The sequence below is a fragment of the Cydia fagiglandana genome, chromosome 15 (genome assembly GCF_963556715.1).
Source record: "Cydia fagiglandana chromosome 15, ilCydFagi1.1, whole genome shotgun sequence".
Lineage (NCBI taxonomy): Eukaryota > Metazoa > Arthropoda > Insecta > Lepidoptera > Tortricidae > Cydia > Cydia fagiglandana.
Window position 1 is genome coordinate 6,370,489 of NC_085946.1, and position 16,515 is coordinate 6,387,003.

The 16,515-nt window shown below is 36.9% G+C and overlaps 2 protein-coding genes across 2 annotated transcripts; one reads left to right on the top strand and one right to left on the bottom strand.

Moving 5' to 3' along the window:
- The first annotated feature begins 140 nt into the window (after positions 1-140).
- LOC134671257 (small ribosomal subunit protein uS2m) lies at positions 141-1,333 on the top strand. Its single transcript, XM_063529070.1, has 3 exons — positions 141-277; positions 368-454; positions 621-1,333. The coding sequence occupies exons 1-3, from the start codon at positions 259-261 to the stop codon at positions 1,265-1,267; spliced, it is 753 nt and encodes a 250-aa protein (XP_063385140.1). The 5' UTR covers positions 141-258; the 3' UTR covers positions 1,268-1,333.
- LOC134671246 (leucine-rich repeat-containing protein 58) lies at positions 1,276-14,419 on the bottom strand. Its single transcript, XM_063529050.1, has 4 exons — positions 13,774-14,419; positions 5,193-5,409; positions 3,841-4,030; positions 1,276-2,242 (listed from the first exon to the last, which is right to left on the bottom strand). The coding sequence occupies exons 1-4, from the start codon at positions 14,262-14,264 to the stop codon at positions 2,067-2,069; spliced, it is 1,074 nt and encodes a 357-aa protein (XP_063385120.1). The 5' UTR covers positions 14,265-14,419; the 3' UTR covers positions 1,276-2,066.
- Positions 14,420-16,515: the final 2,096 nt, after the last annotated feature.

Sequence of the window (16,515 nt, forward strand, 5' to 3'; positions counted from 1 at the left end):
GATTGAAATGAGACAGTCCTTTGACAAACTATACAAAGATCTATTTAAGACCATTTTAAAAACATCTCGATTTATTTTCATCTTCTATCCAAGTTATTTATTTAGCTTATCTGTAACTGTCATTGTGACATATGTTTCTAACCTAAATATTATTTTCATTGACTCCATTTATAATTGTGGAATGTGAAATAATTCCAAATATACTTTACTATTCATTGCAAATAATTATTTGCATTTCATCCTTGCTAAAAATCCAAAATGCTGCCACGCACTTTACGTAAGTACTATAAAAAAGGTTATGTACGATTTGGTTGCTACTATACTTGAATTCGTCAATACTGTAGTAAAATATTACTTTTATTTATAGGACAACATGTAAAAATTGGATTTGCTACATTAAGAAACAGTTCCTCAGCAACGCAGGCGGCTGCAGCTCCGCAAAATGTGTCAGAAGGTATGTAATATACACTGTTCTTGAAGTTGTATGAACTACTTCAGAATATTTCAATGTTATGTTTACGAGTCTATTGTTGAATACTGGTACTGCTGTTCAAGTTAAAATGTATTCTCTCTACTGAAGCAATCTTAAATTAATTAGAATCACATTATTTTTGTTGTAGAAGCTAACACTCAAAGAAAAAATCCTCTGGATAGTCCTGACTTCTTCCAAGTGCACAATCTATTCACTGTGAAGGATTTGTTTGATGCCAGAGTGCACTATGGTCACAAGGAGGGCTCCCTCAATGATTACATGCGGCCATACTTGTACGGTTCTAGACTTGGCCACTTGATATTTGACCTGGACGTTACTGCAGAGCATCTCCGTAAAGCTCTCAACTTCACAGCTCATGTTGCCTACAGAGGTGGTATAATCTGCTTCTTTAACAGAAATGCACTAAATGCACATCTTGTTGAAAAAACTGCAAAAGAATGTGGTGAATATGCTCATACTAGATTCTGGCGTGGAGGTATTTTCACAAATGCTAACCATCAGTTTGGTGCTGTCACAAGATTGCCAGATCTTTGCATATTCTTCAATACACAGAATAACATTTTAAGCCAACACACAGCAGTAAGAGATAGCGCAAAGATGCTCATACCTACCATTGGCATTGTAGACACAAATTGCAATCCTAATCTAATCACTTACCCAGTACCAGGGAATGATGACACTCCGGCAGCCATTGAACTATATTGCAAACTATTCAAAGGTGCCATACAAAGAGGCAAGGAAGCAAGAATGAAATTCCTACAAGAAACTGAGTAAAAACAAACTTTCAATAACATTCATTTTATTATTTAGAGTAATAAGGAAATAAATGATATGTAGTTACTTAGTTAAAACAATTAGTTAAACAAAATATACAGTATAACAGTGTACCTATACAAACTTGGATACAAAAATATGCAATAAAATGTTAAAATAATATTCTTGATTTTGCTTGAAGCTCATGCACCTGAACCAAACTGACCTCTTATATTTGAAATCACAGATTTATGGAAGGGTAAATCTTTTTTATATGCTGCATTTTGTAGTTCTCATCTTCTTTATCCAATCCATTCTTTAAACTTACCTCTCTTAAGGTTAAATACATGTAAATTTTAGTATCATTTTAAATTTACATAATCACAATCATCAGGTGTAAACAAATATTACCTAAAGTTCACCAATCTCATACACTTCTCCAATCTCATTTAAAATATATTTTGATATGCCTATTCTTTCTAATCGATATCACAAATTATTTTACTTGCAAGCTCATCCATTCCTGCCTGCAGAACGCAAGCCAGAGATTCAAAGTCTCGCAAAGTTCTTATAGTCATAAAGTTTGGAGACCCCTGGTCTATTCTAAGGCCTCATACTAACGAGCGCTTTTTCAACGTTTAAGTCAAAAATCCATCAACGGTTAATGCGAAAAAGCGCCATCACCATAGTGTGAATAAATACACATGTATACATTTGTGTCATACAAACGCTTTTTTAACGCTCGTTGTAAAAGCGCTCGTGCGAATGAAGCCTAAAGCTCTTCCAACAGTATTGCCGTAGTACATGATCATTTTGAGTCTTATCCCAGGAGAACCTTTCGCATCATATGAGGATGTGGGTTGCTATCAGTCTCCCTGCTCTCCCAGCTTCCAGTGATGCATTTGGAGCTGCACAAGTACTGCAGAAGTGGGATCCGGTATTTGCCGCAGAAATCGACGAATTTTATGTGCTCTACGCGATTGTCGAAGAAGACGCCTGAAATAATATGCAAGGTAAGATTTTTTTTAAGTACATAATGGTGCTAATTTACCGCTCTAGTGCGGGTAACTAGCAATATACGTGCGCATGTCGAAAATTTAAAAGGCCACATGTACTGTAAAACGTACAACACATGCGAAAAGGTATTTCCAAAATTTCCTACTTTCGCACTTTCATCGTAATTAATGAATCACATTTATTACACATAGGTATATTAGGTATATAAGTAGACATAAAAAAGAACAGTTGTCCAAAACTCAGTGTAAATAGCTTTTAACCTCCGTAGGTAGCTATCGTACTTATTCAGTTCAATTAAATTTAAATCATATTCAGTTGGAATAGAGTTGCATTTATTTGAAATTTCAAATTTTATATTAAAGGGAAAAATGGAAAAAGTTACGCTTCCGGCAGGACCGGCGGGAGGTTCTTTTGCATTTATTTGGTTTCATGAAATTTTCGAACAAAACAAAAAAATGGTCGGGTCGATATCTTCGAGTTTAAGTGAGCCATAACTGCCATAAGGTTCATGGTGCTCATTTTCTAAATAATTCTAAAAGTAGCGTTATAACTTTTTATTCCTAAAATACGTGGCGTAGATATCGACGAAATTTTAGTGGCAGGTATGTATTTAAGAGGGGTACGTTTTTAGGGTTCCGTACCCGAAGGGTAAAAAGGGACCCTATTACTAAGACTCTGCTGTCCGTCCGTCCGTCCGTCTGTCACCAGGCTGTATCTCACGAACAGTTGAAATTTTCACAGATGATGTATTTCTTTTGCCGCTATAACAACAAATACTAAAAACAGAATAAAATAAAGATTTAAATGGGGCTCCCATACAACAAACGTGATTTATGACCAAAGTTAAGCAACGTCGGGAGTGGTCAGTACTTGGATGGGTGACCTTTTTTTTTTGCTTTTTTTTATTGTTTTTTTTTTGCATTATGGTACGGAACCCTTCGTGCGCCAGTCCGACTCGCACTTGCCCGGTTTTTAATTTTAACCCTTTCGCTGATAATGTTCATCAGGATGAACATTCTTAGATTTTGTTAACGTCTTGAATTTTTGTGCAATCGGACTGGCTACTTAACGTAGATAATAAGCGATAATAATAATGGGTCTTTACTTCCAAACAGGGGTCGGAAACCGGTATTTGCTCCCTACAAAAATACCGGTATTATTATGTTCATTTTCGTTCTTTGGTTTATTATTTCATTTTTAATGGGTCAACCTAATAATACAAAGTTGTTACCTAAATACATGACATGATTCACTCCTACGTAAATAGCATAAAATAATGGGCTATTACGGTGTTTTTAAAAAGTACCGGTTTCCCAGCCCTGTTTCCAAAAATAAAAGTTACAGAATATTCTGTCATATATTATGTCAAGAATCTCCGCACGACTTCGCCTGTAGGTACCTATTGCGAATAGGCAAAATGCTAGGTAAACCAATTAAATCACCCTTGGCCCTGAGGTTTTTACAGGCATTTGTCGCAATGACAATTTGGGAAGCGTTTAAATATAGGTACATGGACAATAGACATCGGTAGGTATTGATAAATGTAATTGGTTTTTATGTACAGTATAAAAGGTTACCTTTGCACTTTGGATTAACGCAACACTGCGCTGCGCCTAAATAGTTAATCAGGTCCCTTGGCACCTCCCCTGGCAATGTTGGGATCTCGTGTAGTTTGATGGTCCGGCCAGCAAGTTCTAGTAGCGAGGGGGGCTGCAATGTCATGTCCCGAACGAACCTCACCACTAGAGGGTTGTCTCGGAGACTCAGCTATAACAAAAATAATGATATAGGTAATTATCGTGAATCATTAAGTAAAGCTTATAATAACATACAAGGACAACATATAAGGACATACAATGAAATCATCGCATATTATGTTATAAATAGTTATAATAATGGAAATGATAATTATACATAGGTAAATAGCCTATTGTCTTCGTCACATATTAAAAACAATAATGAATAGAATTGCAGAAAGGTGAATAACGTGAACTATTCGAAGGATTTCTGATTTTTTTTATCCACTTGGATTCTTTGTAGGGAACTACTTATTGCTGTTGTTATTTAGGTAGTTAGGTTAATTATTTCATTTACTATCAAGAGCGAACAATTTTTGATTTCAATAGCGTAACAATATTTTTTTATCGTAGGCCGAAATACGGCTTTTATCTCGATACAATTAAGTTGTTAATCTAATAAACACGTCAAAAATGTTATGCAATAACTGAAATACATCACCTCCTATAGGCACATACACTAGAGTGTAGATAGGTACATATTATGTATTAATTAATTACCGACCAATGACTAGTGCATAATTTAGAAATTTGAAATCAGTTTTTTAGTCTTTTACGATAAATGTAGAAACATTCTTGCAGTCTAGCCAGTGACATCGCACGTGCAAGATAACGGGAGCAATATAACGCGCAATTTATTATGTTGCAGATAGTAAATTATTTACTAAGTAGTTCACACAATTTCTTTACTAGTTTCCTTAAAATTTTCATATTACGCAGTTACCGTCTGCGATTAATAAAGCCAATGACAACTGGAACTTCGCGTTTGACTAGACAAACAAGGCAATGTATTATCCCTTGACAATAACAATAATGCTTCTCTATAAAATATTATCAGACTGGAATAAAAACCAATAATACTTAGCAGCACAGAATTGTCACAATGCTTATGATACAATTTAGAGATGGCAATATGGGGTACTAGCTAGAGTAGCCATACCACTGATTCATAACCGGTAGTCCGCGGACTGTGGTTCCTGAGAGCGCCTGAAGGTGAAGTGGTCGGCGAATTTATAAACCAGTGGTCTCCGGCAAAAAAAATCGAGTTAATTGTTCCTTATCACCGAAACGTCTTTCAGTGATGTAAGTGTTAAGGAATTGGTATCGGAAATAAAAATATCGTGTGTATTTACCTCTGTTAGACATTTTAACTTGATGATTTGAGTAGGCAGTGTCTTAAGTTTGTTTCTGTGGATGAGCAGCGACCGCAGCTGGTTCAGGTTGGCTATGCTATTCGGGAGCTGTTCTATAAGGTTGTCGCTCAACACCAGGGCCTGCAGCCCCGTCAGTCTTCCCACTGCATCGGGGACTTCGATGATTTGGTTGCCTCCTAGTGAGAGAATCTGTAAACTGCAAACACATTGTCCATTAGATAGTACCTACATGTCCTACATAGAGGTAGGATCCTACCATATAGGAGATGTACTTAGTGCTTATTACAGTTGATATTGCCAGTGAATATATATCCAAGTTTTTAGTTCCACTGTATTAATAAGTCAGTTTCTTATTGGCAAAATATTTTCTCATCACCCGAGTGTAAATAAATATCAACCTATCTATATAGCAAAAACAGCTAAACATGACCTCCTCCTCCTCTTCCTAGATATGAGCGCCGATAGGCATTTAGCCGGCGGCGGCGCGCCGGTCAAAATCGGTCGGCGGCGGCGGCGAATCGGCGGCGTGGCCTTGAAACACCTTTGATTAATGAAAAAATAATTCAAACCGAAATTTTACCGAAAAACCATATTTTTGCTGTAGGAAACTTATAAAATAAGTGCATTTTTTAATTTCAAGGATAATTTATTGAATAAACGTACGAAAATAGTTTTATATAGTATAAACACTCGCATCAACGGTATCGCGCTTCATCAGAGCCAGTGTTAATCTTGGTGAGGCCGTGGCCGGAAGATCTTTGCCTAATATGTAAATCATAACCTGTAGGTATGTTTACTAAAAACAAATTAATGTAATAATAAATTTTAAGGTAATAAACTTAATGAATAATGTAAATAATTGACTAATTATGAACTGTGTGTACCTATTATGTGACTTATAAATATGTATGTGATATTTACGAATAAATGATCTGAAATCTGAAATCTGAAAGGCCCTTATCTTTTGTGCTAACTAAACAGTAGCAGATTGACTGTATCATCAGGAAAACGTCTTGTCGATATTCTAAAGAGCCGAAGTGAGGAAAATCAAGCTTTTTCGTTAACCAAATCAACCCAACAAAACCGATTTATATCTAAAGGTGAGGCTCGAGGCCGAGCTCCACTTAACACCGAAGACCTGATTCCGACGCATTCCCATGCGAGCATGCGAGGCCAGAGGCTGAGCTGCTGGTATTAAGCATACAGCTTAGAATCGAACGCCAATTGTGAGCTTCGCTGACGGCCGAATGCCTGGAGCGCCGATTGTGGTGCGCTTCTGTGCAAGGCCGAAGATCAAGCTGCAAGAGAGCAGAGCTTAGAACTAGTGGTCCAGTGTAAGCAAGTCCGAATGCCGATAAAGACCGAGGCCATAATGTTAAAAACTACGAAAGCGCCTGTATCTCCATAAAGGCGCTTTCGTGCGAGGCCAAAGCCCGTGCTGCAGTGGAGCTAAGATCGGACAAAAACCAATGACCAAACATTTTAAAAGCGAGGCCGAAAGTTGAGCTCCAAACAGAGCCGAAAACTTGGCGATTCAGATAGCGGCATACTTCCATGCGAGCGATGCGAGGCCAAAGATTGAGCTTCGAGAGAGGAAAGTTTGAAATTTGAACAACGGCCAAGTTTAAATGAGAGCCGTTTCTGACGCCCTTCCTTTGGACGCGAAAACGCTTAATATCTGATATTAACCGCTTTTTATACATTTTAAAAACATTCAGCCATGCTTGCAATGGTTAATTTCGCGGCGAATGACGGATTACCTAACCAGCTGGCAAAATTTGTAATTTCGTTGTCCTAAGACTAGTAGCGCGGTTACCAGACAGAAAAGTTTGAATTTACCTTCGATATTTTTGAATTATATGGACCTCCACCCACAAGATGGACGGACGACCTTGTTAAGGCCGCCGGAAGACGCTGGATGCGGGTCGCTTCCAACCAGTACGAATGGAGGTCCAAGCGGGAGGCCTTTGTTCAGCAGTGGATGTCTTATGGCTGAGATGATGATGATATGGACCTAAACTACCTTTTAAATGTCTATAAGCTATTCAGAGTGGTGCCGTTAAAGATCTAAACTAGATAAAATCTGATTCTGAAAGTAGTTAGTATCTACCAAGGTCACGCCGATGCCACGCCGATAGCGCAGCGTCGGCGGCGGCGGCGCGAAAATTTCGTCGGCGGCGGCGGCGCGCCGGCGCGGCGCTCATATCTACCTCTTCCTCGTCTTCAAATAACAGCGTTTTGTTATAAACTTAATGATTCTTATGAATACGTATTATATCCTTTAGAAGCGCGTCTGACCCAGATAACGTAATATCCTTAGGTACTATCATCTTGTGACATATATGACTGTGCGTCTGGCGAGATAAGAGCCCGCGAACAGTGAACGCATATATTTAGTATGGAAACCGCCTTTAGGAACATTACCGTTCAAATTCTCGGGCCAAATTAGCACACACACACAATTACGCCTACATTCAAATAGGACGACGCGTTTACAGAGCCTGTAATCAAAGCTGGTAAACAAAATAAGAGTCATCTTTATTACTCTAATGGTACATAGCTAAGTGTAGATGAAATGCATATAATGTCAATAACTACCAATCAGCGACATTAATCCGCTAATAACCTTCTTGCTGTACGTACTGGCCGCTTAGAGTTCGCGGTTCATATTTGATTAGAATATGACTTGGACAGGGATAGGTTTATGCCATACAGTGAAGAACCAGTCAAATAATTCACGTATAATAATTTAATGCAGATTAAAAGATAACTAGTTAAAATGTTGTTATGACATGACAGACTAACTCAACATAAGTAAATATATATCATTGTTGTATAAATGTATTCCGCTATAATAAGTATTTTGTATATTTTATTATCTATCTGTATGGCAGTGCGAAGTCACGTTCAGGTATAGTCTGTCCGTTTTTCTAAGATCAAGTACGCCACAGTAAATGTATGGCGAACTTGATCTTAGAAATCGGACTGGCTATACAGTCTGCAAAATTTACATGGGTACAAGAATCGGGTCAAAAATATTTGAACAGGCGGAGTCACAATAAATCCCCACTTTCAGTTCAGAATATTTTATATGTATATAGCCGGTCAAGCAAGTTTGTCAGTAGAAAAAGGTGCAAAATGAAAATTTTGTATGGGACCACAGCCGTTCGCGCGCTTACTTTTTCTAAATTTGCCGCTCTTTCCTGTGTGCATTTGTTAAATTAATTCAGTGAAAGCATGATAGGAAAAATGTATCTACATATAGGAGACCGGGTATGATTATCTCACGGGTTATAACTCATGAATAGAACATATTCTAGATGGTTTACTAACGAATGGCCCAAAAACGTTTCCCAAAGTATCACATCCCAAACTATGTTTCCCAAATTATCATTTCCCAAAAAAATTTTCGGCAAAACAACTTATCGCATATTTTCAGTTAGCAATAGTCTTTTTTGGCAAGTTATTGTTTAGCAAATAATTACTTGTACAAGTTTCATTTTACCAAATATTATTTAGTCAAATGTATCACTAAGTATAACTTACATGTCCCAAAATATTGCATGGCATACAATTTACATAGGTACCAATAGAGAGGAGGCTGCGGAATTTATTTGTCTGGTATTTAGCTGATCATTACATATATGTACATAGTAAAATGTAACGTCAAAAAAACATTCCTCAAAAATATGTAGTAAATTATCACTAAAATTAAAACTCCATTTTAATATAAAATGATAACCAAATTTGTTACATCTTGCTATTCTATTAAAGCAAATAACACCAAAGTAATAATTGTAACTCAAAAATTGTAAATTACTACCAATTTTTAAACCACATTTTAGTCTAAAATGACATGCATTTTTTTTTACATCTCGTTATTCTATTAATAAATATAAATATAAATAATAAATAACAGCAGCAGGCAGTTCTAACCTAACCCACTTTTCTAATAGCATTTCGATTTTGTGAGGGTCACAGTTCTACTAACCTAACCCACTTTTCTGATAGTGGTTCCGTTTTGTGAGGATCGCAGTTCAAACCTAACCCAACCCACCCAAATTACGTAGAATTTAACGTACCTATATTAACATAACAAAAATTACTTTAAATAGATATGCTTATTTGTCAAATTTGCGAAGTGACAATTTTGACCAAACATCTTTTTGGAATATAATCATCAACTGAAAAATAATAAATAATTATAATTATAATTTAATTTGTTCAAATACTTCATTGTAATATAATCATCATTCTCTTGCCCTTGTTCCATTCACTTGGGGTCGGCGCAGCATGTCTTTTTGGAATATAATATTAGACAATAAAAAACGTTTGCTAAATAAGTTTTTGTCCTAATAACATTTGACAAAGTAAAACTCGGAGTAATTAACAATGGAGCCGCCATTAACAGGCGTTCCCCTCTGTCGAAAATAGGCGGCCAATGGTCAACCACATGTCAACCATATGTATGGACTGACGTTTATCTGACATGACGTACTCTATACATTTGATGTGCCCCTCCCCCGCAAAAAACGGCAGACTATTTTGTACCGAAAATTTTAGACATGGCGTCTCCGTTGTTAATTACTCCGAGAAGTAAAATCATGCCAAATGATAATTTGACCAAATAAATTATATGCGAAGTGTAACTTTGCTAAAGGTTTCTTTGGGAAATGAAACTATTGCGATAAGTTTGTTGGGAAGTGAAATTTGGCGAAATATATTTGGCCCAAACGAAAGTACACCATTCTAGATATCTTGCCAGGCATCCACTCAATTTCATGTCTCTCTAATTGGACGCTTTTTTCCATAGTTCTCTGCGAATAGCATCTTGTGGGAATCTGAATGGAAAGTAATGTAAAATGGCAATACCAAATTTGATTATTAATTTTAAATAACTAGGTAGTTTTTTTATAGCTCCATCTCATGAAATAAAAAAGTAAAATACAAATCTGTAAGAAGGAATTTATTTATAATTATATAGAAAATACCTAAACCAAACACAAGTTAATAAAATAGTCTACTTCATTTGGCATAACACCATCCCTATTATCCTCGCAATTTAAAAAGTCGTATGTTGTTATGAAAGTCGTATGCAGTTGTTACGTTTTAGCTTAGCACGGTAGTATTGAAAACAAATCGTCATGTTTTTTCCAAATTTTACTGAAGCTATCTGTTTACTACAAGTGAAAAGTGATTCCATTGTCCTTGGTATGAACTAAAATAACTTCTGCACCACTTCACGACACATGAATATAATTTTATTACAAAAACGTTGTTTTTATAAATCTATTTAGCCATTTGTCACTGACTGTCATCTCGGTCGCGTACTGAGATTGCCAATCGAGCAGTTTGTAAGTACCGCCTATCGCGGGGTAGTTTGCGTTGGGTCATAATTGAGCGGACAGAATACTTCCATGTATATCATTTCGCTGCCCGCGAATAATTTTATAGCCTGATCCAGTTTCGCAAGTCATTAGGTATGTTATGTTAACAGTTGTTTACAATATTGGTCTTTGGAGTTAGTGTTTACAAAGGTATAGGGTACCTACTTTAAGAACCGGGATAAATCGATTCATACTATCAGGTTCGTACTAATACGTAGATAGATAATAATATGTTATTGAATTATTGAGAGTGTAGGTACCATATTAAGTATGTTTTCGTTCTTTTACTTAGAATTGACAGAATCCACAAACATTATTAATATGAGTAATATTCGAAATTTTATTGGCAAACTTATATTATTAAGCCAATGTGCATTGTTTTATCTTTCACGCATTTGATACATGTTTCTTTCGTGATAAGTAGGTATTATCTATCTATCAATACTTTCCACCAGACTTATCTGGGGATGGTGAACAGATAAATAGGAATTCGATAACGGTTTTTGTTTAATTCATTGTTATAGCTAGGCAGGTGAATTTACCAGCCCAGATATCACCTATAAGGGTTTATGCATATTCTGAGTTTTATAGAATTTACACCGTTTGTTGGTTATACCTTATCATCATAAAAATACACCTGCGACTGACTGTTACCTGCCTAAAGGCTGCCTCGACTCGAAATAATCGCGTTTTAGCATATGATATTTTAGCTTTTATTTACGGCCGCTTATTGTTTGTCTACCTCAAACAGAACTTTAGTCGTATGTTCTTGTGGGTCAGCTCAGGTAAAATTTTATTTTAGTAGGTACTAGGTATTTAAGGGTGGTATTCCTGTCCAATTTCTTTGTCCAATGTGTATTTTGTCTCACATTGTGCTTAATTAGAAAGTGGGAAGCAATGACATTCGACTAAGATATTGGACAGATGGAATACCACCCTATTAGATTTATGCAACAAAAGTTAACCTGTGGCATGGCATCATTCTTATTAACAGGTAAGGGCCACCACACACCAGACACACCAGAGTCATCCGAGCGTCGGCCTCTACTCTATGGCTGATGCTGCTCGACGCAACGTTGGCGCAACTGCGCAGCGACGCTATTATCCATAGCGCTGACTAGACAGAGTGGCTACCGCGAAAACAGAATTTCGCAAATTGCGGGGATCTTTCCCTTTTACTCCAATGAAGGCGTAATTAGAGTGACAGAGAAAAATGCCCGCAATTTGCGAACTTCAATTTTCGCGGTTATAGCCCTGGTTCTAAATTAGCTTAATATCAAGCCGGCGGGAATCGAGTGCCATTGGATACCCCGCAATAGGTACCTGGTGTATGTGAAAGCCGTAGCGTCGGTTCTCATCATACCTAGTATGACGTAAGAAGTTAATACAGTATGTAAAGTATAAACATTATTGTTTAAATTAACATGTCCACCGCTGTACCAGTCACGATGGTTTTGTGAACCCAACTCATGGGTACGTTTTAGAATAACATTCGCTGTAACAAAGAGCTTCGGTTCTCGAAAATGTAAACATTGCCGTAGCTTAATAGCCAGTGGAGGTAAGTATCTATACTATATATCTACTATTATGTCAGTCTCGACCAATGGTACTTTAAATATCAGTTCTTAAATTAGTCCTATTCTGCTTTCGTCACGCAATCTACATTGAAAGCCACCGACGATTGTGACGAATGTAGAATAGGTGACGAAAGCAGAATAGGACTAATTTAAGAACTTGACGAAAAACGAATGGGACGACCCAAGACGATACCCAATTTGTTTGTCTTCCCCGACACGACAGTGTTTATTGAGATGTATGTCATGTATCTAGTAGTTACAGCGACAAGGTTCTATTATAGAACTATAATATTGGCCTAGGATTCCTAGGAAACTAAGGAAATTTGTTTATTACAGTACCTACGTTAAAAAAATGCAAAACACCTACCTAAACACAATAAATCTCTTTGTTTAAACCTCTTTACGTTTAAACCGATGAACCGATTTAGATGACATTTTGTATGAAGGGAAGGATATGGATAGTTTTTTCACGAAAATCATTATTCTATGCCGAAAACGTCGCGGGCAGAAGTTAGTACTTTATATGTATATCACAACATTTTATGAACAATAATATGTTCAGTATGATGAACACTATCATCTGAAGAGTTAAATTAGACCTGACATTTCAGTTATCTCTGTCGGGTGACACCCCTGACCTATGACAGTTACTGTAACAATTTCGCATGCCTTTCAATTTGACGATAGCGTCATTAGATAATCGTAAACATCTAGTCTTAATATCGCTAGAAATGATTTCTCTAAACGTCAGAAATAATCGCATACGATTTGCAATACATTGCGGCATTTGGTCGATCGATTGAATTAGTTGCTCCTACTTAGCCAGCAATTATGTAAAGTAGCATACCATTTGTTGCAACGTCTATAGAAGCCTTAATAAAATCAATTACTTATTTAACATTAAATACGCTGCCTTCCACGAGTACCTATTTACAATGTAAATTATGTAAACCAATACAATGTCTCAATAAAACTCGTTGTATTGCGATGACTAAACTAACCACAAACCTCGTTGCGAAAACTCTTCTGCTGACCCGTTTTAACCCTTTGTTTGGCCAGCTGTAGCAATATTTTTTTTAATAATATGGTCACCCGTCATATGTATACTGAAACACACCCAACTATTGTCAGTAGAAATGGCACAAAATTCTCACTCGCCTTTTTTTTAGTGTTCCGTACAAAACTTTGTTTACGGAACACTTATGGGATCACTTCGGTCTTGCAAATCAGTTATTTTTAATTTGGCGCCTTTTTCTACTGGCAAGGTCGCTGTGCCAGAGTATATAGTAAGACCTAAACATTTTTCATTATTTTCTTAATCGATTAATATCGGAGGTAGATTTACGCCTATTTAAATGCCATACAATCTTAATTGCTTGTATGTGGGGGTGCTAAATAGATCTCTATTTGGCATATAAAGTACAAACACAGGCCCCTTATCAGTGTAATGATAAGAGCTCAGCTTATACTATGGTATTTATATTTAGTATTGAATTTGGGAACAGTGCTGCAAAGTGCAAATTCTGCAGTGTACCTAATTTGTTTTATTAGTTGGTAAGTCTCTGATTTTTACTTTTCACCAATGAAATAACTTACCTGTTGAGTTTCCATATATCCTTTGGTATATTGACTATATTATTTCCGCCCATATAGAGATAACGCAGTGATGTTAACTCCATTACTTGTTCTGGGAAAGAACTGAGCTGGTTCCCACTAAGATTGAGTTCCTTTAAAGTGTTTTTCGCGGAGAAGAAGCATTTTGGCAGGGATTCGTTGGTGAGCAAGTTATGTTTGGCTATGAGGGATGTCAGCGGGCAGTATTTCAGCAGGTCAGGGAGAGTCTTAAGCCTGTTGTGGCTGACGTCCAATATCTTCAAGTTGCAAAACCTGTTTATAGTGTCGGGCAATGCACTTATTCTGTTGCTGTATAAGAGAACGATCTCGTAGTTTTCCGCGCAGTCCTTCTCATCGACGATCCCTTTTAGTTCCAGCGCCAGACCGTTCGCGTCTAGCAACTGGTTGGATAGGTCCAGAGTCTTTTGTTCCCTACTGTCGCTATCACAACTGTCGGATGTGTAGCACTCCATTTTGTTCGATGTTGACAATAAATTATCTACGTTGTGCACTGAAGTGTTAAATCACATTATAGTTACGAGCTACGGGTGTATCCGCGCGCCTTAGCTCGAGGCGCGCGCGCAACTGCCTGTGCCTCCGCGGACGCCTCGCGCCCCTCGCGGTGCGCGCAGACAGATCAAGCCGACTTGCTTTGATTACCTAATTGAAGTTTGTTGGTTGGTGGCCCTCTAGACGTGTGACCGTGCGAACTTGCGAAGAGCTAAATTACGTTGTATCTTGAAGGTCATGTGCATCGCTATTGGTATGGATGTGTCAGTTTTTGCGTAACATTGTCCACGCATTAGGTAGGTATAGATATGAATTATATGTATAGGTGGGTACTTGCTTACAAGTTTTTTGTACGACTACTCTTGATTTGTAAACTTTACCTGCCAATCTATTACAAGGATTTCGTAACTGGTTTTTGACGCTGGCCAAATACCTATGTAATTTTAAACTTAACGTTAACCAGTATAAACAAAATTCGCGCGTTTTGGTGTTTTTGACACATTATTTAGGCGTAGTTCCCACAAGCATTTATGTTATAAAAATATATCGATTTTCGTGTGTACTGGACTTTAAATTTACGAAAATAACGTGTATAATCGCCCTAAAATACCATAAACAATAGACGTACTGCTTTATCATAGGAGTAAATTTTGCAGAACACTGATGCTAGATGGCGCTGCAAGTCTCTAGCTTTCATGTGACGTCATCTTCGTTCAATGATCGAACGTCCGAGTGAACGCCGAAACTAGCCGAACTAGTACAAGACTGAAGAAATCAAGAAACTAAAAATCTGTCGTTCACCTTAGTGATGTAAATTTTGAAAATTCAACAAAATGATAATGTAAAAGCTTAATAAGACAATCTTGTTTTGATTTTAATTGTATCTTAGTGATATTGTTTTGACTGTAACACCCATAACTCTGTATTTCGTCGGCAAAGTGAGAGAGTTCAGTGCGAGTGCAAGGGTGGTAACGAGAAATGTGAAGTATCTATGAAGTTCAGGATTCTAAAGCCTTTTATTTTATACATATAATAATGAGCGGACGCCCTAGGACCACGTCATTCGCCGAGGGCAGCAAATCCGTTCGAAAGACATTCGATAATCAGCCACCAAAACCACTAGGAGGAGTAAAAATCAGCAGTAAGTATCCTCTACCTAACCATTCTTTTGTCGGCCATCGTGATTTCCTACGCCTGTGACGTATCAGAATACTGACAATTTCAAATATGGCTGCAAACTGCCACAATTCATCCTAAAATTAAGGTTGTGTCTTACTGTAATTAGAAATAATCAATATCTGGAGCGTTTTATGTCCGAAGCATATCAAAAATGGCCACAGCCTGTGGTTCGATTCTGCCACATATGCCTCGGCGTGACAGTTAGCACGTCAAAATAACTTAGTTGAAAAGTGCGTAGTATTTTATAACATCTCTGGAATATGGGAAGATGTATTCTGTCGCCGCCTCGATGCCTTAGGTGGCGGCTCTCGAGTCCATTTTGTGCAGTTGCTAAGTAATTTCTGGTTAATTACCAGTAATTTTACTATCTCTTTGAGGTTACTTCATGACGTAATTTAAATAGTATTAAAGAATAATTTATATACTTTGTAATGAAGTAAGGGTACAACAGTAACTAGCCGCATACCATATAGGTATTTGACAGCTGTAGGGCTCTGATATATCTGCATAGACTAGGTATTATATACCATGGGCTAACCCAACCTAGCTCATTAAATTTTCAAATCAGACTGTAATTTATGGATAGACATTTACATGATCAGTTTCAAAGTGGGATATATGAATAGTTATATTTAATATGCCAAAATTTCATGTCCTCCACTTAAGGAAACAATTTTACTGATTTTCATGAATATAACCCTGTTAGCTGTATAAAAAAAATTTATCTCTTACACCATAGAATGATAATTATATTGAGTTTCATAAAAAAAAATGTTTGTTACATTTGTTACACAAGATGATCATTTAGTCTCGCTGTGATGCAACTCTGAGTTCACAGATATAATTCTGTAGAATTATTCAGCTTTTAGGCGAAAAACTATAATAAAATGTAATAAACTAGAGAAACAAATGCTTGTGATGTGGGAGATGTGTAAGCGAAACACAAGTTAGTAAAAAATCATAAAATTCTTAAATCACTAAGTTTCAGATCTAAAACATAAAATCCTTAGAGATTATACAGATGTATAATAATAA

Coding starts and splice junctions, on each gene's coding strand:
- LOC134671246 (XM_063529050.1), bottom strand. CDS start 14,264: ATGGAGTGCTACACATCCGACAGTTGTGATAGCGACAGTAGGGAACAA. Junction 5,410..13,773: donor GATATATGGAAACTCAACAG/GTAAGTTATTTC, acceptor ATGTGTTTGCAG/TTTACAGATTCTCTCACTAG. Junction 4,031..5,192: donor AGTTAAAATGTCTAACAGAG/GTAAATACACAC, acceptor TTTTTGTTATAG/CTGAGTCTCCGAGACAACCC.
- LOC134671257 (XM_063529070.1), top strand. Junction 455..620: donor TCCGCAAAATGTGTCAGAAG/GTATGTAATATA, acceptor TTTTTGTTGTAG/AAGCTAACACTCAAAGAAAA.